General features: G+C 56.7%; 1 protein-coding gene across 5 annotated transcripts in view; it reads left to right on the forward strand.

The window, feature by feature from the left end:
- The window catches only part of NRXN2 (neurexin 2), a 106458-nt gene that overhangs the window by 73480 nt on the left and 17153 nt on the right, over window positions 1-15825 (forward strand). For 3 of the 5 annotated variants that reach the window (XM_074371803.1, XM_074371806.1, XM_074371804.1), the window contains 3 exons: window positions 4602-4783; window positions 9477-9648; window positions 13957-14046. In XM_074371803.1, the coding sequence (XP_074227904.1) occupies window positions 4602-4783; window positions 9477-9648; window positions 13957-14046 (444 nt within the window). The remainder of the gene's footprint in view (window positions 1-4601; window positions 4784-9476; window positions 9649-13956; window positions 14047-15825) is intronic. The other 2 variants (XM_074371807.1, XM_074371805.1) reach the window with 1 other exon arrangement.

The following is a 15825-nucleotide window of genomic DNA, read 5'->3' on the forward strand; positions in this document are numbered from 1 at the left end:
AAGGCAAAAGAATGGACTTCTGTTGTGACCTCATGCTTGGCTAGCAGAAGAGGGTGGCCTGGGAGACCTTTCCAGGCCAGGGAAGACCTTTCCTTTTTGTCCCAATGTCTCCCTGGCATCCCCCAGTGCGAGGGAGCCTGTCTTTCTGCACCTGCATCTCCACTTTTTTCTCTTGGGCTCTTCCTGCATTTTTCCTCACCTTCCTTCCCTCCTTCTCTTCACTCTTTCCTCCATTTCCCCTTCCACCCCCAACCCCTTCTGTTACATAATATCCCGACCTACCTGCCAGATACTCATCAGCACTCCTGCACCTGATGTCAGCCTGGGCATGGGGGGACCAGCACACCTGACTCCTAAAAATGCCCCTTGACCCTGATTCTGGTTTCAGAGCCCTTGAGGAGCCTTTTAACCCATGACCTTCATTTCTTATACCCTCTGAAGCCAGAAATAGAGGGGTCAATCCCAGTTAGTTCTGTGTCAGTAGCTCCCAGGGGTTCTGGATTCATTACCCCAGCTTATAAAGGGGGGCACATTTATTTTGATTCTGGATATGGGTGTGTTCACTTGGATTTCTGACTAGATGGTTTATGGCAAAGAATGGGCTTAAGAATTGAGGCGATATTGTTCTGGGATCGAGAGAGAGCTGAGCCCAGGGGTCTGGATGTGGAGAGACCTTCTCTCCTGGGTTGTAAGGGTCTATACACAAAGAGCTGGGGTAGGCTGTGGGCACTTGGGACCATTGCTTTTATGGATTGTGCAGGATGATTTATGCTCTCATGAGTCTAGATCTACCAGAGGATTTTTGTCATGGCTTCTGATGCTGCAGGGAGGCAGGAAGACAGAGGGTCTGTACACGTAGTTTTAACCACAGGGGCATCACTGCATGGGTAGCTTTTAACATGGGATGATTATGTTGTTTGGGTCTGGGTTAGCTAACCATTATTAATTGTTGGTTGGTTGTGTTTTTTTTTTTTTCTTCTAGAATGCAGGTGTGTGGGAATTACAGAAGATTCTTGATCATTTAGTGTTTTACTGGATCAGTGAATTTCTGGGTCTAGGAGGCATTGAGCTGACTGTGTTGGGTGTGGGCAGAAGGTGCCAGGTGTGGGCTGTTGGGTGGTGGCCACTTGAGCCTGTGGCATTTGTGTCTGATAAGCTCTCCTGCCTTGGGCTTCAGGGGTATCCCCCTCTCCCCATGTCATGTACAACGTAGCTCACTTGCGTCTTCCTGGGGAAGTCAAAAACAATGGGTCTGGACCACCCTAGAGCAACATAATGGGCCCTGACTTAGGCCCCTCTCTTCTTCGGAGCCCTTTCCGGAACCTTTTAGAGGTTCTAGCTGTGGTTCAGTGCCCTGGGCTCCACGTATCTGTGCCTTACCTCTCCCTCCCCCGGAGGTCCGGTGGCCTGGGCCGAGGACGGCTTGCGGGGGGAGAGGCGGGAGGCGCCTCCTGAGCGCGGCGGGGCGGGACCCGGGAGGGACCAGACGGAGCCCCGCCCCCCGCTCGCATCCTCCCACACCCCGGCCCTCCGCGCCCTCGGGCGAGCGCGGTGCTGGGGAGAGAAATGTCTCCCTGGGGTAATTACTGCCGCCCCAGTCCAATAAACTATTCATCCTTCACCTCTTTGGCCCAAGAGGTGCTTCTCCACCCGATCCCCCCACAGTGTAATAAACGCCCTTAGGCTTTAACAGGCCCGCCCCGCGTAATAAACTGGCGGCATTGTGAGAGCAGCTGGGTAGTAAATCCCGGGGGAGGCCGGGCCGAGCAGAACTGGGCTGGGGACTGGGGGCGGCCGGAGGGCGGCGGGCGGCCTGTGCGCCGTGGGTCTCGGGGGCGGGGACGCGTGCGCGCAGCCTGTCCCGCGCGGACCCAGCCGCTGCCCTCGCCGCCTGCCTGGGCCAGTCTTTGTGCGCTTACCGCCATGTTTCCCGGCTGCCTCGCGGCTCCTGTCGGGGGTCTGCCTCTCCACACCGGGTCTTTGTGTGCATCTGGGTGCGTCGTCGCCTATGTGTGGGTGTGGGGTCTGCGGGTGCGTCACTGGGGACGTGTCTGCTGTGGGGCCTGGGGTTTGGGGCACCCACCCCACCTCTGATCCCACCAGCCTTACTGCCCTGTGGGGCATGGGGCCAGGCTTGCTCCTCACACCCTCTCCCGGCTCAGGGTGATGTGCTGTCTGGGGTGGGAAGGTGAGGAGAGAGGGCCTCCTTTCCCCTAGACCTGGGAAATTTGGGAGCAGGCTCCAGGTAGATGGAGTTTCCTTTGCTGGTCTGAGGGACTAAGAAACCCAATAAGGCCCTCTTGCCTCTGACTGGGAAGCCCTGGAGCCCTGGGGCTGAAGAGGAAGCAGCCTCTGGTCCAGGAGGCAGGGGGATGTGTGTGTGGAGGAAGGTCAGCATTTCAGTTCTCTTGGCCCTCCCCACTCCCTAAATTTGGACGTGCAGTTTGTGAGTGAGTGGAGGGGGAAGGGAGGACCTTGGGTATTATGGTTACCATGGAAACAGCCAATTTTCCAGAGTGCTGCAATGTTGGGAGTGGAAAAACTGTTACCAACTGAGGCCTATCCTGCTCCTAGCTTTTAGGCCCTGCCCTGTCCAGGCAGGTGACCTGCCAAAGGGCGGTGGTGTGGCTCACTGTGTACCCTGGCCCAAGCCAACACTACACCCTGATCTTGAGGCCCTATCCTGAGGGTCTGACCCTCACCACTGGGCCTCCAGGCCCCCAGATAGGGAGGATACCTGAGTTTGGAGGGGGCAGAGCTGAGCTCCCTCTGTCTGCCAGCAGTGGGGCAGGGGGGTGGGGGGCTCTCCTGGCAACATGCTGTGGTGAGATGTCAGCTATTAGACATCACGGTGGTTCCTTCCTAGCTGCGTTGCCCCTGGGGCATTGTCTCTCCACTCTGGCCCTACCTGGGAAGATGGGGGCTCTGATGACAATTGCTCTGGGTGACAGCTCCTGCTCCCCCAAACCCAGCCCCCTGCTGGCCTCACTGCCTCTCTGAGACCCAGGCAACAGCCTTCCCTTCTCTCCTCAGCTCCTCCCTGGGCCTGCAGATGGTGCCTCCCTCCAAGGCACTCAGGAGTTCCCCCTCCTTTGGGGGCCTAGGATCTTCCTGAGATAGAGACCCCTGAACCCTGATTGTCCAAACTCCAACAGGGCTCCTAGTCCCTGAGGTGAGACCCAAAGGTGCCTGAGGGCCTGAACTTAGTGTTGTTACCAGCTGGGCTGCCATCTTGGTAGAGCAGGTTTGCTCCTTGGAAGTACCTCAGGCCTCCCTGACCCAGCGCTTTCCATCCCACCCAGAGCTCTCCCACCCCCAAGGCCATACTTTTCTCCCAACCCACCCCAGGCTTTTGCCCTCAGGCCCCATCTACCTCTCTTTCTCTCTGGACAAGTCCTCCCCTGAACCCCTCTCCCCTCAAGAAGTGCTTTGAGAGGAGTCGTTAGTGGCTAATTATTTAATTAAGCATTTTATGAATCTCATCTGCTCTATTTATGTTCTAAAGAATGCAAGATTGTTCTCTCCCCTTCTTCGAAGGCCCCAGAGTACTAGTCTTCTAGGCCTTCCAGGCAAAGCTCCTTTCCCGGAAACTGGGTGACCAGCCCCCAACCCTGGCCATCAGTCTGCCCCCACCCCCCACCCCCAGGGAGCCCAAGCAGCCGCAGGAGAGAACTTGGCGACTGATGGGGTTTATTTTGGGGCTGAGATCGTTAGGGACCTCACACCCACCCCCAGCTGCGGATGGCAAAGAGGAGACAGAGAAGGGGAGAGAGGGTGGGGTGGGGGAGGGTGGGAGAGGGATCCCTTCATCAGCTCTGGCTCCCACTCTCCCGCATTCTCTCACCTACACCCTTCTCTGTCCCTCTCTGTCCATCTGTCTCTCTGCCTCCTTCCTCCTCTGGCTGTCAATCTCCCCCCCTCTCCCCGCCATCATGTCTGTCTCTCCTTTTCTGGGCAGGGCTCCAGGACACCCTGTTTTGGCACCCAGGCAGCCCCCTAGTAGGGAGTGGAAGCAGGCAGTCTTGGGCAATCTGGGACCAGGATTTGCAGGGGCTTGGGAGGGGTTGCGGGGCAGGTGTTGGAGGGGCCCCAGCCTGCAGGCTATGAGTCATAGCTGAATGAAGCCCCTGCTCCTCCTCCTGCCATCGCCTGGGGCTCCTTTTGCCTAGGTACCTGCTGGGCTACTGCTCCACAGAAGCAGACACCTTGAATCTGTCACCTCTTCCAACCCTGGGAGCAGCTGGGCTGGTCAGGCCCAGGCCCTCTGGGTCTTGCCTGTCCCTGGTGCTTTTCTCCGTCCCCTTGCAGCCTCCCTGTGGGCTCTCTCTTTGTGTCACTCTCTCTATTACCTCTCTGTTTTACTGTAATTAAAGCTAGAATTCTTGATGAGGCAGCTACATCTGTCTGTGCGTGTGCACTGGCTCCCACCCCGGCACCTGCCTGCCAACTGTTCCCTAGGACGGCAGGGCCTGGTAGCCGCTGTGGGTGTCACAGCTGAAGCCCTGTACCCTAAACCTGGTGTCCCAGTCCTCTGATCACTGGGCCTCCTAATCTCGAACTCCTGATCTCATATCTCCCTCTCCCTTTCCTTCTCTATGCAGCCGGGACCACATACATCTTTGGGAAAGGGGGAGCGCTGATCACCTACACGTGGCCCCCCAATGACCGGCCGAGCACGAGGATGGACCGCCTGGCCGTGGGCTTCAGCACGCACCAGCGGAGCGCCGTGCTGGTGCGGGTGGACAGTGCCTCCGGCCTCGGGGACTACCTGCAGCTGCACATCGTAAGGACCTGGGGCCCCCAGCCTTCCTGCCCCAGATCCACTCAGTCTCCTCTTGCCATGGGATCCGCACCTCACATCTTCCTCTGGTTGCTGGGCTTTCCTCTCTGTGGTTCTGCCCCGGAGACCCACTCCCCTCCCGGTTATTCACTGAGGCTCCCAGAGTCACCGCGGCTGACCTGAATCTCCCCAGCTCCCCACAGAGACCATCTGTGTCTCTGACCTTCCTGAACGTAGTCCCTGCGCCTTCCAGGCTGTTGTCCTGCAGCCTGTGGAAACCTCCCCACCTGGTGACTGCCCTGGGCTGCTGCCTGCTCACTCCTGCACCACCTAGGCTGCCCACTGTGTCCTGCGCCTGTCCCTGCCCGCTCCTTCGGGCCTCCCTACCCCAGTGCAGCCCACCCTGCTTCTTCACCTTGTCCTTAGACCCTGTCTCTGTCTCAACCCTGCTCTTGATTACTGGTGGCAAGTCCTTTGCCCTCCCAGCAGCCCTCTTACCCGGCTTCCCCTACAGCCTCTCTGGCCATAGCCCTGTTCATTCTCCTCTGACCTCTGGTCCCACCCAGCTCTGCTTTCCTCTGCCCAGCTCCCCTCCTCACCCTCTGCTCCCTCCCACTGCCTCCCTCTAGGCCTCCGCCATACCTGCCGCTCCTCTCACAGCTCCTCTCCTATCTCTAGTCTTCAGGCTGCTCCTTTTCTTCCGTGGCCCTTTCCCCATCTCTGGCCTTGCCCCACATCCTGCTCCGTGGCTTCAGACCTGGTTCTGTCTCATTCCTGCTCTTAGCCTCTCCCCTGTCCCCTCCCCACTGTCTTAACCCCTGGGCCTCAGACCTCAATCTCCATTTCCAACTATACAGCCCCTTACAGCCACCTCCCTTCTCTGCCCACATCCCACTTGCTGACCCTGGCCAGGACCCCTCAGCTGGGAGGGTTGAGCAGCCTGGCTGGGCTCTGTGTACTGGAAAGGTCTAGGTGGGGGGTTGGGGGGGTCCTGAGTTTTCAGGGAAGCAAGGGAGCCAGGACAGGTTTGTTTGGGCTCTGGCCCTCCCCATCTGATAGGGACCATGGTTACTGACCCCTCCTTACATGACAGCTTTTCAGGGTCCCCTCCCTGACACGAGGGAGTGAAGGAAGGCCTTACAGGGAGCAGTGTCCTGTGGGCAGAGCAGAGCTGGAGTAGAAGTGGCAGCTGACGGGCACTGGGTGGGGGAGGCCAGGCAAGGAAGTGTGCGGGGAAGGGGTGCAGAGTGAAGAATAGCCTGGGGAGAAGGCCTGGAAGTTCCGTGCTGTGTTAGCGACACAGTGTCGCTGCCTGTGTGAAAGGCAGTATGGCTGCGGACGGTGCATATGGCTGTGTGTGACTGTGTGGGGCCGGGTGCCTGTCGATCATGTCAGGAGTGATGGGGGTCTGTGGGGGACAATCTTGTGGCCTCTGGTCGGATGTGCCGCTCTATATCTGCATTTCTTGGCAGAGTGGTGTTTGCTGCTGTTTCAGTCTCCTGACCCTTCGTGGCAGGTGGGACTGTGTTTCTGGGTCCTTCTCTGTGAGCGAGGGCTGCTGCTTTCTGGCCAGGTGGTCATGAGAGGCTTTGTGTGTCTTTGGAGAAGATGCCTAGGTTTGAGCTCCAGCTCTGCCACTTCCTTGCTCTGTCCTAGCGCAGTCACCCCATCTCTCTGAGCCTCAGTGTCCTCATCTGTTTAGTGGCCTGACAGAAGGACAGAGGGATGCTGGGAGGTTTAAAGGAGATCATGTATATAAAGCACTTGGGACACTGCCCAGCCCGTAGGAAGCACTGTGTCAGCTAATATCCAGATCGTCTGTGAGCGTCCGCCTGGGTGGGTCCATCTGCGGGGCTGCTGTGTCTGCCTCTTTGACAGCTTCTGTCTCCGTGCCTGTAGGGTTAGGGGACAGGATTCCCTAGTGCTGAGGTGAAAGGGCAGGGGTGTTGGGGTGCAGGGAGAAGGAATATCCTCCTTTCCCCTCCCAGCAGTTGCCCAGAGCCCTCACCCAGGTGCCGGGTTATGGAGGAACAAGGCCTGGTGCCTGGTGCCTGGTGCTGTAGAAGGTGGGGTGGGGGCAGGGGCTGGCTCTGGGATGGGGAGCCTGGAGAGGGTGGGGGGCCCCAGAGGAAGTGTGGGAGCCACGAGAGAGGTCAGATCTGAGTTGAGAGATGGGTACCTGAAGGGCTTAAGCCCCTGGGGGCAGCCCCCAAGCCCCCTTCCCCTCTGGTGACACATCAGCTCCCACCGCAGCATCATTAGCAGCTCTCAGTGAGTGGGGAGGCGGCAGCAAAATAAGAGAAAAGCAATTTGACGTTTCTAATAAAGCGTCGCTCCACTTTGCCAAATTAATTTTGACTCCCATAATTATTTGCTGTAGGAGCGGCCTCGTTCTCCCCACTGCCGCCTAATGAGGTAATTGGGGAATTAGGAATTAATGACTTTAACAGAAGTGACAACTGACTTCAAGTCAGGAGCAGCTCTGGGAGCTGCCTCTCCCCCGGAGTGCACGGCTCTGGGCTCCGCTGCCTCCTCAGAAACCCAGGTGTCCTGCCTTTCAGCTGCCAGTCCGGCTCCCAGACCCGTTTGGCTCCTTGACCACCATCACCACCAGGCTGAGCCTCGAAGGGAGAGACCCGCAGAGGCACCCAAGGGGCTGATGCTATTCTTTGCCTAACAATAGTACTGAGGGCGGTTCCCCTCACGTGGGTGGGGAGCAGATGATCACCCCTTCTCCCTGGGGTGTTGCCGGTCTGTGGGTGGCGGATGGGTGGGGCTTGCTAGAACTCTTTGCTAGGCAAGCTCAGCCTCAGTTTCCTTGCTTTGCTGCGTCTGAGGAGAGGTGCTGCATGTGTGTATGACTCTGTGTGTGTGTGTGTGTGTGTGTGTGTGTGGCTTTCCCAGGTTCTAGGAGGGGGAGAACTGGACCCACAGTGGGGAAGGGATAGGGCATGGGTCTTTAAATGGACTATAGCTGCACACCCTGCCCCCCAACTCTTTCTGCAAAACCCCAGTCTCTGCCCCATCTGTGAGCCACCCTGTCCCCACTGCCAGTGCCACCAAGCCTCTCAGCTCTCTTGGATGCAGGAGGTGGCAGCTGAATGTTTCCTCGTGCTCAGGCTAGACTGGGACAGTCTTTCAGGAGGACTCTAGGAGTGGACTATGTTCTGTGATGATCTGGGTCTCTGGGACTGTGTGATCCAGGGGGCCTGAGTGAGCCTGTGCAGGTGTCTGTCCTGTGTGGAAGCAGGGGTGCAGGAACTCAGGAGGCCAAGTTCAGGAGTGCTGCTGAGAAGTGCAGGGGAATGTAATAGGGGCTCGGGTTTAGGGCCTTGTGGGCCTTCCGCTGTCTCCTTTAGCTGTCTTTGGTTTTGAAGGTAGGTTGGCCTCAGTAGCCCCTCAGATCATCCCTACCTTCAGCACTTTGAGTCGGTGTCTCCCAGATTAATGGGCAAATGGAGAAAGAGCACTGGCTTTGGAGACAGACCAACTGGGATTCAAATCTTGGGTTCCTTTCTTATGAGCTGTGAGATTTGGGGATGTTAACCTCCCTGAGCCTCAGTTTCCTCCTCAGTAGAAGGGGGATGCTGTATACTCCTCAGGGGGTTGCTGTGGAGATGAAGAGAGCACGTGCGTATGGTGCCCACAGAGGGCCTGGCATGATTTAGGGGCTCAGTGAAGCTCTCCCTCTCACTCTGGCACCAGTGACAGAACTCTTCCTGGGCTGGATCCAGGGGGCCTCTGCAGGGTTCCTCATGCAGGCCCTCTCCAGAGCCTGGGCTGTGGAGGTTCCTAGGCTGACCCCTTGCTCTCCTTCTCCAGGCCTCAGATTGTCTTTCCTCTTCCAGTCCCTCCCCCGCTGCCAGCCCCATCCTCTACCCTTACACTCCAGCGCTTACCTTTCCTTAGGAAGTTTGACATGGTTTGTCCCCTGGATCTCTTTCAATACCTGCCACCTCCAAAACACATAGTCCAGACTCCCCACCTCTGCCCCCTTGACTGCAGAGGGGCTGCCCCCACACTCAGGCCTGACCTACACGGGCCGACGCCTGCTGCCGCCCTGATGCCGGAGCCCCGGGACTTGCCCGGTGCTGAGTGAGCAGGGGAGAGGAGGCTTGAGCTTGGAGGTGTGAGGAGTGGGGAGGGCAGACCTTCCTCAGGCACTGGGCTGGCTTCCTCAGGCTCCTCTGTTGGTAGAGCTTTAGGGAAGCCTCTGCCCTCTGTGCTCCCACTGGTCCTGGCTTGGTTTTGGTGGTCCCTGTCTGGGGCCTGGAGGCTCAGCAGCTCTTGCGTGGAGTAGGTGCCCTGTAAACATTTGTGAACATTCTGATTGAACCAAAAAGCAAGAGGCAGATGTGGTCGGTGGAAGTGCTCTGGGTCCATGCTCTGCAACCCACGGTGGCTTCCTCAACCTCTCTGAGCCTCAGATTACTCCTTTGCTTGCATATGGGGGAAATATGCAAGCCTGCCGACCTCCTTGGGCAGGTGAAAGGGTCCAGTAAAAGAGGGACAGGCAGAAATGGGGAGGCAGATGCAGAAACTGAAGAGAAGACTCGGAGAGGTGTGTTGTAAAGCTGTTGAATGCAGTGGAGCTGGGCCAGTGGTGGTCACAGGTGGATTTCCAAAAGGAATGAACTGTTGCTCCTTCTGGATCCCTGACCTCTGCATCGCTGACCTCTTGCCTCCCTGTCCCTAGGACCAGGGCACCGTGGGGGTGATCTTTAATGTGGGCACGGACGACATTACTATCGATGAGCCCAACGCCATCGTGAGTGACGGCAAATACCACGTGGTGCGCTTCACTCGAAGCGGCGGCAATGCCACCTTGCAGGTGGACAGCTGGCCAGTCAACGAGCGGTACCCGGCAGGTAGGCGGCGCTGGCGCGCAGAAGAGGTGCTGTGGGAGGGGTGGGGCAGGGAGGACAGGGCAGCCTCTGATAGGAGCACGGGGATGGGGACTGGGATAAGCAGAGAGGCTTCCGGCTGTGAATAGGGCGGAGCTGCGGGAAAGGCATGGCATATAGGGATGGGACCATGTTGGGGCGGGGCCAAAGGGAAAAGTTGGGATTTGTTGGGTGGGGGTGAGACCATGGGAGTAGGTCAGCCAGTGGGGCATGGCTGAGCAGGGCAGGATGCAAGGCCAGGGTCCAGTTTGGGGATGAGGAAGAAGAGAAGAGAAAGAAGGTAGAGGTAGGGAGAGTCTGACACAGCTGAGGGAAGGGTGAGTTGAGAAAAGAGGGACAGGTGGAAATGGAGAGGCAGCTGCAGAAACCAAAGAGAAGATCCAGAAGTTACCCCAAATGGATCTTGGCAAGGAGGCAGGGCTGTTCCCAAGGACAGAACCATGGCAAGAACCAAGGTCTTTACAAAGAGCAAGTCAAAGATCCATATTAGGTGATCTAGATAAAGGAAGAGAAGTACCTATGGGGACCCAGAGAAAAGGAACCCCTATGTCTCAAGGAGTAAGGGACATGGTAAAAGTGAGAGAGTGACAAGTGACAAGTGACAACAAGAGTGAAAAATAGGGTCAAGTGCCTTCAACAAACCTTCATCAACAACCTACTAGGTCTCAGGTCCTGTGCTGGCCCGGAGGACACAGCACACAGCCTCTGCTCACAGGGAGCTCACAGTCTTGGGGGCAGGGGAGCACAGGGTTACAAACAGACCCAGGTCAATAGTGTGACAGCTGTGGTGGCCGAGGACAAACCAAGGTCTGAAGAGCACAGGGGAGGGATAGGGATGAGGACCTGAAAGAAATGAGGAGGCAGAGACTCTGCAAGAATCTGAAGGAGGCAGAGAAAGAGCCTCAGAGTGAGAAGAAAGCAGGAGGAGCGGTGATGGGGAGATATGGAAATAGTCACTGAGACAGAAGCAGAGACGGAGGCAGCTCCAGGAGTGATGCAAGGAGATATATGGAGCCGCTGTCACGCAGCCCCAGCCAGCGAGAGAAGAGGTGGCCAGTGCCTTGGGAGGGAGAGGAAGAGAGCCCAGTGCGGAAGATAAAGAGGGAGGCGAAGTGGAGACACTGCAGGAGAACCGCAGAAACACAGAGATGCGGAGATAGAGGCTGAGCGACACTGCAGAGTCACATGCACGCACCGGGGCGACTGAGAAGCAGAGAGAGCGTCTGCGGGCGCAGTCCCACTCCTGGGCAAAGGCAGAGCTGCTGCCTCACGCTGGCTGAGAGGGGTGAGAGGGGCATAGGCAGAAGGACAGTGAGAGGTTCAGGTGTGCAAACCCTCACGGGCCCACTTGTGCTGGGATAAAAACACCAGTGTGGGCTCACGACTCACAGTCATGCGGGCTTGTACCCGGACATTCTCGGGTAGCCCCTGGAGATAAAGAGAACTACACGGCCCCTAATAAACACGGCGGCTGGTGCACATGCAGGTCAACTTTAGACACACAGACAACTGCATATATTCAATGGTCAGACAAACACAGGGAAAAAAAGCCCGGCAGAGGGGCACCAGCTTACACCACGGCCCGGGCATGTGTGGGCTCACTAAGGCACGTAAATTAAGGCACGTCAACACTCCCGTGCTGAGTCGCATAGATGCGCAGATGCTGACAGTCCAGGCTGTGTGGGTGTGATGGCCCTGTGGACATCAGACTCCTCTCTTTCTCAGACACACACACACACACACACACACATACACCCCAGGGCAACCTTTGTAGCAGTGGAGATACCAGCCGATCCTGGACAGGGCTGGCCTTGGGGGCAGGGCATGAAGGCCTTATCATGTCAAGCCAGAGCGCCTCTCCTTGGAGCCCAGCAGGCCAGAGGCCAGGTTGGCCAGGTTGGGGGAGATACACCTGCCCTCCTCTGTTCGGGGACCCCTGGCTGGGGCTGGGGAAAACTGCCCCCTTGCCTGCCAACCAGAGTAACCTGAGGGCCTGGTGGCTGCCTGTGTGTGCTGTGAGGACAGATACTCTACAAAAGCCGAGTGTCCCCCTGAGCAACACCAGGAGGTCAGGTTAGCAGCATGTGTGGCCCAGAGCCTGGGCCCCAGACTCTTGGAAAGCACAGAGACACAGCCCAGGGACTTCGAGTCAGCAGGACCTAGCTTTTAATCGTGAATCTCCTACTGACAAGCTGTGTGATCTTGGACAAGTCATCTAGTGTCTCTGAATCAGTTTCCATCTCTGAAAGTTGGGGATAGTACCTCATAGCCATACTGTGAGAATTCCATGAGATTACCTAAAGAAAGTGCTAGAACGGCATGGTGTAAGAGAGGCGCTCAGTAAATGGAACTTCTGCAACATGTGAGTGAGGCAGACATGCATTCTTCCCTCCCTTTCAGGACACACACGCGGACAAATATATGGACACACAGAGACACTCACACACACACAACTGTCCCAGTGCAGGTCGGTCCCTGAATGCCTCCTGCCCTCCTGCCTCCCTGCCGCTGCCTGTGTGCTCCCTCTCCCTCCCTCCCCAGCATGGCTCCCATCTGGCTACTACACTTCTCCTCCAGTGTCTTCTGGGGCTCCTCCCAGCCCTGTCCCCAGGGTAGGATGCCCTGTGCTACCTCTCACAGAACACAGAACACTGCTGGTCACTTGCCCGTCTCCCCTGCTTGGCTGGGGTTCCCCATGGACAAGGACCAGACCTTCACCTTTGCATCTCCAGTACCCAGCACCAGGAACAGAGCAGACTCTCCAGAAATGTTCATTGAGTGACAAAATGAATGAACGATCCACTCTGATCTGAAACACAAGTGATCTGAATCCATGGTATCTGTGGGAAGGCAGAGTCTCATTGCCTCACAAGCACCTAGGGAAGCCCTGCTATGCTCATGTGAACACACGGTGTGCTTTTACACAGGAGGTGTACCAGTCAGGCCCAGGTCCAGGTCTCGCTGGCAGGTGAGCACAGCTGTGCAGTGGGCGATGAGAGGGAAAGCGCCCCTGGCATGTATGTTATTGAACAGTGAGTAAGTGGTTTCAATGGGTAGAGTGCCAGATTCCCAAAGGAAACCATTTTCAGGTCCACGTTTGGGATCACTCACAGCCCACGGATTTGGGGAGGAGCTCTCATGGAACACACAGACACTGACAGACAGACACATACACACACATTGTCCCCCGCCCTGTTTCCAGGGCCTGGAGAGTGGTGAGGGGAGAGAAGAGCAGGTGTGTGTCCAGGTGGGCCCTGGGATTGAAAAGAGGGTGGAGGTTAGAAATGGTGGGGGAGGAGCCTAAGGGAGAAAGACTTGTGAGTGAGGCGTCAGGAGCTGGGCTGGGTCCCCAGGGCAGGAAGGAGGGAGGACCTCAGCGGAGAGGTGACTGAGGGTCTTGGAATTGAGCTGAGAGTAGGGAAGAGAGCAAGGTGCCCCCAGGCAGAGGAGGGGAGGGCGTGCCTGGAGGAGGGTGGATAAGGGGTGGAAGAGGAGGTGAGATGCAGGGGGTGGGTGGGGCAGCTGGGCAAGATCCAGGCGCAGGTGACCAGGGTGAGAAGGCTGGAAGTGCCTACAGTGACAGCAGTGGGGGGCTTGGTGCGGGCGGGGTCGGGGGACGGAGTCAGGTGGAAGCTGGTGGTGGGGTGGGGTGTGGTGTGGAGTGGGAGGTGAGGGGAAGCTGGGAGTTGAGCACGGATGGTAAAGGGAGCCGAGGTGGCTTCGAGAAGTGGTTTAAATCTCACTGTTAAATACGTGTGTCGGGCCACCCCCTAAATGCCGCATAAACCCCCGCTTAACCCGCCCCTCCCACTTCTAAACCGCCCTCTAAACGCAGTAACCAGCTGGGCCACTGAGGCCTCCCACCCCCTAACTTAAACCTGCTAAATACCCCTCCCCACCCCTCTGCCCCACTCTGGGATGGGGAAGGAAGGGGGCAGACAGTTGAGCACAGATAAACCTGTTTAACCTCTGACCTTTGACCTTCCAGCTGCCTTTTCTTTCATTCCCTTTTCCTTTTCTTCTTTGTCCCTCTCTTTTCCTTTGGGTCACTCCTGCCCCCCGGGTGGGGCTGGCTCTGGATGGAGCCTAGGGAGGGGGACCGGAGGGAGGACGAGGGACCAGCGTTTCTTCTCCCGCCTTGGGTGGACCTGCCCCCCTCTCCGTTGGATGTTGCTGCTTACTCTGAGTCTCCTGAGAAATGCATAATTACTTTTCTAACTCCTTTGGACTTCGCCGCCTGAGAAACCTACTGTCTTTCTAAACTTTTCCAAGGAAACTTTGATAACGAGCGCCTGGCGATTGCTAGACAGAGAATCCCCTACCGGCTTGGTCGAGTAGTAGATGAGTGGCTGCTCGACAAAGGTAATTAACCAGAATTAATTAATTAATTAATTAATTAACTTTAAAAACACTATCTTAAAGGTGCAGAGCTCTCTCTTTCCCCATCCGTGCCTTCCCCATCGCCCACCCCCTAGTGAAAGGACAATTGTCTGGCCGGGATGCTCCCTTCCTGCCTGTAGTCAGGGTCTGTGTCTTGTGGAGCAATGGTTTGGGGCAGGGGCGGGGCTTTTCCTAGAAGAGGGAGAGTCCTGGGTCTCTTTCTAAACCTGGATGATAGGTGAGATTCCCAAACCCTTCCGCTAAAGGAGGCTGGAGTGCAGGTTGGGAGGGAGCCGCCCTGTTAGCTCAGAGGTTTTGTCAAGGGCCAGCTGTGGGCCAGAGCACTGAGAAGCCAGAAGCCAGAAGGCTTTGGAAAGCAGCTAGTGCTGATCCTCAGATCCAAAGGAGGGGTAGGAAAGCTTCCCCCAGGTCATCTAAGGAGAAAGGAAAGAGTGGGGGCCTCAGATCCTACTGGAAAAACCCGCCCCCCAAGAGAGTGGCTGTGGGGCCGCCATCTCTGGAGTGGGCCCACCTTGGTCCAGAAGGCCTCTTAGAATTAGTGGAAGTTGAAGAGAGACTAGGAGATGGGGGAGAGATGGCCATCCCACAGGGATTTCTGTGCCTGTTGAGCTGATGAGGAAGACAAGACAGGCTTGCTAAGAGGCTACATATGGTGAGGTGCTGCTGGGTGTGAGGGAGAAGGCCACTTGTCACCAAGGGAAGTTGGGGCCAAGGGCAAAGCCATCCCATTCCCTTTGGAGAGGGGGCGAGCTCTGTACCTCTAAGGCTAAACTCTAGGGGGGAAGTAGAACTGTTAAACCTCCACTTAACCAGCTGATAACTGTGCTTTTAAATGTCCACTGGGGCCTGCCCCAACTAAAACCCCCAATGCCACTTCCAGCTGCCCACACAGCCAGCGGGGACTAAACATGCTGATAACCAGATGTGATAAATCCATAACAGGACAAAAAGTTAAAGGGACTGTAACAGATATCGCTAAAACCTACAGCCCCCAGCCACAGTGGGCTGCTCTCTCCAGCGGGGCGAACTTTAACCCTTTGAGGAGTTCATGGTGGGTGGGGCCCCAGGGGCCAAATTTGCTCACCTATGTAGCTTCCTCTCCATTACCCACCTCCCTCTCCCGGAATCAGTGAGGCCAAGGGAGCAGCTTGGGCTGAGGCCGGGACAACTTGTGACCCCAAGGGTAGGGAAAACTAGACAGACCCTGGATGGAGGGCGGGACTTGCGCCCAGATGAGGGAGGGGCTCGGGCTGGTGATTTGGAGCCCCAGCTGTCCTTTATGAGCTGCGTGGTCACACCTTCTCTTTAGGCCTCTAGTTCCTCTTCTAGAAAGTGAAGACTTGGGCCACACACTCTAGTATTTCCCTGAGTGAACAGAGGAGCTCACTTGTCATGTGGCCTTGGTCAAGGCTTCCCCTTCCTGAGCCTCAGTTCCCTCCTTGGGAAGACAGGAATGGTGATCCCTGCTCAGCCTGCCTCACATGGGGTTCTGGGGGCACGAGGTGTAGTAAGGAGCAGGGAAGTATTTGAGAACAAAAGCTGAGCATTCTTGGAGGGACTACCGTATGTCAGCACCTGGCATATAGTAGGTTCTCAGTAAATATTTTTTGAATGAATTCAAAACATGTCCTGGGAAGCATAAGTCCCACGAGATGTTTCACGGTAAAGAGATCCGTGGTACAATGAGCTAGGGCAATGCTGAATCCTGTTTCTTCCTCTTGGAGATGCATATGGACATTG

Source organism: Camelus bactrianus, chromosome 10 (assembly GCF_048773025.1).
Source record: "Camelus bactrianus isolate YW-2024 breed Bactrian camel chromosome 10, ASM4877302v1, whole genome shotgun sequence".
NCBI classification, from domain to species: domain Eukaryota; kingdom Metazoa; phylum Chordata; class Mammalia; order Artiodactyla; family Camelidae; genus Camelus; species Camelus bactrianus.